We start from the raw sequence: 2,787 nt of genomic DNA on the forward strand, positions 1-2,787 counted from the left end.
GAAAGTAGAAAATATACATGTTGACAAATTAACAAGATATAAAGCAAGGTATTATATATACAGAAGTATGTGACAGATGGAATATTAAATATTAAACTGAATATATAAATGTACAGTGTGATTTTATTCCAAGAGAAACTATGGAGTAGAAACCACATTTCTGTTCAAGTTATTTGCACCCAAAATGTTTTTTACTTTCTCGCGTTCATCAGAAGATTAAGACGTAAACCAGCCTCCTCTCTTGGTCTTCCTCAGGTCAAGAAGTCCATACGCTCCGGCCACCGGGCCAATATCTTCAGCGCCAAGTTCATGCCCCACACCAACGACCAGGAGATCATCTCCTGCTCCGGAGACGGCGTCATCTACTACACCAACACGGAGAAGAGTCCCGAGCACAACAGACAGTGTCAGTTCACCTGCCACTACGGGACAGCTTATGAGGTACTATTATCGATAACTAATATCTAGGGTTCATTTAACCGGCGCCGTCCATAAAAAACAATACTGTCAATAAAAGAAGAATGACGGATGCCAGATTTAGCTATTAGCTTATTTCAATTTGCAGTCTCTTGGCAGGTACAAACTTAATAATCAACCAACAACAAAGCCATACATAGTCTAGTATCAGGCCATTTAAATACCAGCACATTTAAAAGTACTATTAAAATTGCAAGTCATTAAGAAATCTTATAAGTCTGGTTGCTCGATAACAATTTTACAACATGGGACAAAGAGTAAAAGTCTGCACATTTTATTTCAGCTTAACGGCTATTCAAATGTGTTGTTGGTGTTGATGAAAGCAAATGCAAAGGCTGTCCTCTTTAGTGGAGGACTCGGCAATATATTAATAATTTATATATAGAAATTAGCGATATGAGACTATGTATGGTCTTAGATTTCGCAATATGGTTTGCTTTACGGTACGAACCTTTTTCTGAATTTACCAGAGTAAGTAAGTCGATTTTTCGTATAAATCCTCATTACTGCTGATTATTTACCAAAATGTTCCGTGTGTTAATATTTTGTTATAACTTCAGAAGTCAACCCTACAATATCGTTGTCAATGTATTGGGTCAAACATATTGTGATTTTTTTTTTATCCGAACCGCCCAGCCTTTCCTCAGACTCTGCTCATTTGCTCTTAGTGGAGATGTTCAAATCTGTTCAAACGGAGCACAAACATCTTTCTCTCGTGGTTTCCGTCTCCTAACCTCAGCTTCCTCTCTTCCCTCTGTCAGATTATGACGGTACCAAATGACCCCTACACGTTCCTGTCGTGTGGGGAGGACGGCACGGTGCGATGGTTTGACCTCCGCACCAAGACCAGCTGTACGAAAGAAGACTGCAAAGATGTACGGTGACAACTGTGATGATTTTCTCCTTTCAGTCTGTGATTTATTATACATGTACTCTGAGGGTGGGGGTCTTCGTGGTGGTGAGGGGGCGGTCGTGGTGATGTTGAAAAACTGACACTTGAAAATGTGGTGAAAATGCCCCGTCTTTCGAAGGTTACTGTCCCTGGCCTGTGTATGTAATAATTAAAAGTATATTGGAGTGTTTAAAGCATTTTTTCAATACATAGGTGTTATTTAAGATGTAATGGGCCTTCTTCTCCTTTGGCTGATGAAGCTAGGAACAATTAAGTATTGAAGATCTCCACATTCTTTTGATATAAGAGTTTATTTTCAGCGCAGCTCTCTTTAAAAACATTTTCCGTATCTGAAGCATTTCCTGTGTGTCTGTGTGTGTGTGTACTGTGTGTGTACTGCGTGTGTGTGTGTGTACTATGTGTGTGTGTGATTGTGTTGCATCTTCTCGTATTTCGTGTTTGGGATTCGTGCTCGTGACCTTAAGACTGTCAGAAGTTTTACCAGACTCAGTTACATCCCCCTCTTAATTACCCTACAACATGTTAACAGGCCCGGACTGGCCATCGGGAGGACCGGCCTGCTAAGTGGCCTGCTGGCCTGAGGAATTTTTTTTTTTATGTATGTATTGTGAACGCAACGCTGCGCAAATGTGGGTCTGACTCTGCCTCACAGAGGGTGACTAGCTGTCTACATGATGTGGCCTGCCGACATTGCCACTTTCATACAGATCATACACTAATGCCCTCGATTGGTCTCTGTGTGTCATTCAAGCTCGGGGGGGGTGTGTATGTGTGGCGCGAGCGAGCGAGAGAGAAAGCGCGTGCACCGGTTACGTGTATTGTTGTTGTTAGCATCTGGTGCTAGCTAGCTGCGCTAACGGATATAATGAGGTGTCAACAAGGTGGAGGAGAGTCCTCTCCTGTCAGACTGAGAGACTGATAACTACAGCTCAGGTGAGGTAAAGGACTCTGAGTGTTTGGATAGTTAACTTAGTCTAAGTTCTCTGTGGGTCTCAAACGGTTTGGTCACCATTTATGTAAACACATATTTCCTTTTGAAGGGGGAGTGATTAGTAAAAATACGCATGAATAATAAAAAAATTAACTAGGTGAAAAAAGGTAAGAAACTTTTAAAAAACGTGTTGAGAGCTAAAACTAGTCTTTGCTGCTACCTCAAAGAGGAGCAGGGGGGAGACGGGTGAGGCTGGTTCAGGAGCCCAGACACACTCACAACTATAAATGAACCAAAAACAAATAAATAAACAAGTTTCAATGTTTTTTCATATTGGATATGGTATGTTATTGGTTATGGCCATGTTCTTATGATTTTATGATTATTTAAATGTATACAGTTATGTTTCATATGGGTGTAGTCTCTTTATTTCTCCCTCAAAGTGCACCCGATTGATGCATTTAAG

General features: G+C 40.9%; 1 protein-coding gene across 1 annotated transcript in view; it reads left to right on the forward strand.

The window, feature by feature from the left end:
* The window catches only part of LOC104951964 (DDB1- and CUL4-associated factor 6-like), a 16,150-nt gene that overhangs the window by 542 nt on the left and 12,821 nt on the right, over nucleotides 1–2,787 (forward strand). The window contains exons 2-3 of the mRNA XM_010778711.1: nucleotides 213–441; nucleotides 1,239–1,352. Coding sequence (XP_010777013.1) covers nucleotides 213–441; nucleotides 1,239–1,352 — 343 coding nt within the window. The remainder of the gene's footprint in view (nucleotides 1–212; nucleotides 442–1,238; nucleotides 1,353–2,787) is intronic.

This window comes from Notothenia coriiceps, unplaced genomic scaffold, assembly GCF_000735185.1.
Source record: "Notothenia coriiceps isolate Sejong01 unplaced genomic scaffold, NC01 NC01_scaffold00019353, whole genome shotgun sequence".
Taxonomy (NCBI): Eukaryota; Metazoa; Chordata; class Actinopteri; order Perciformes; family Nototheniidae; genus Notothenia; species Notothenia coriiceps.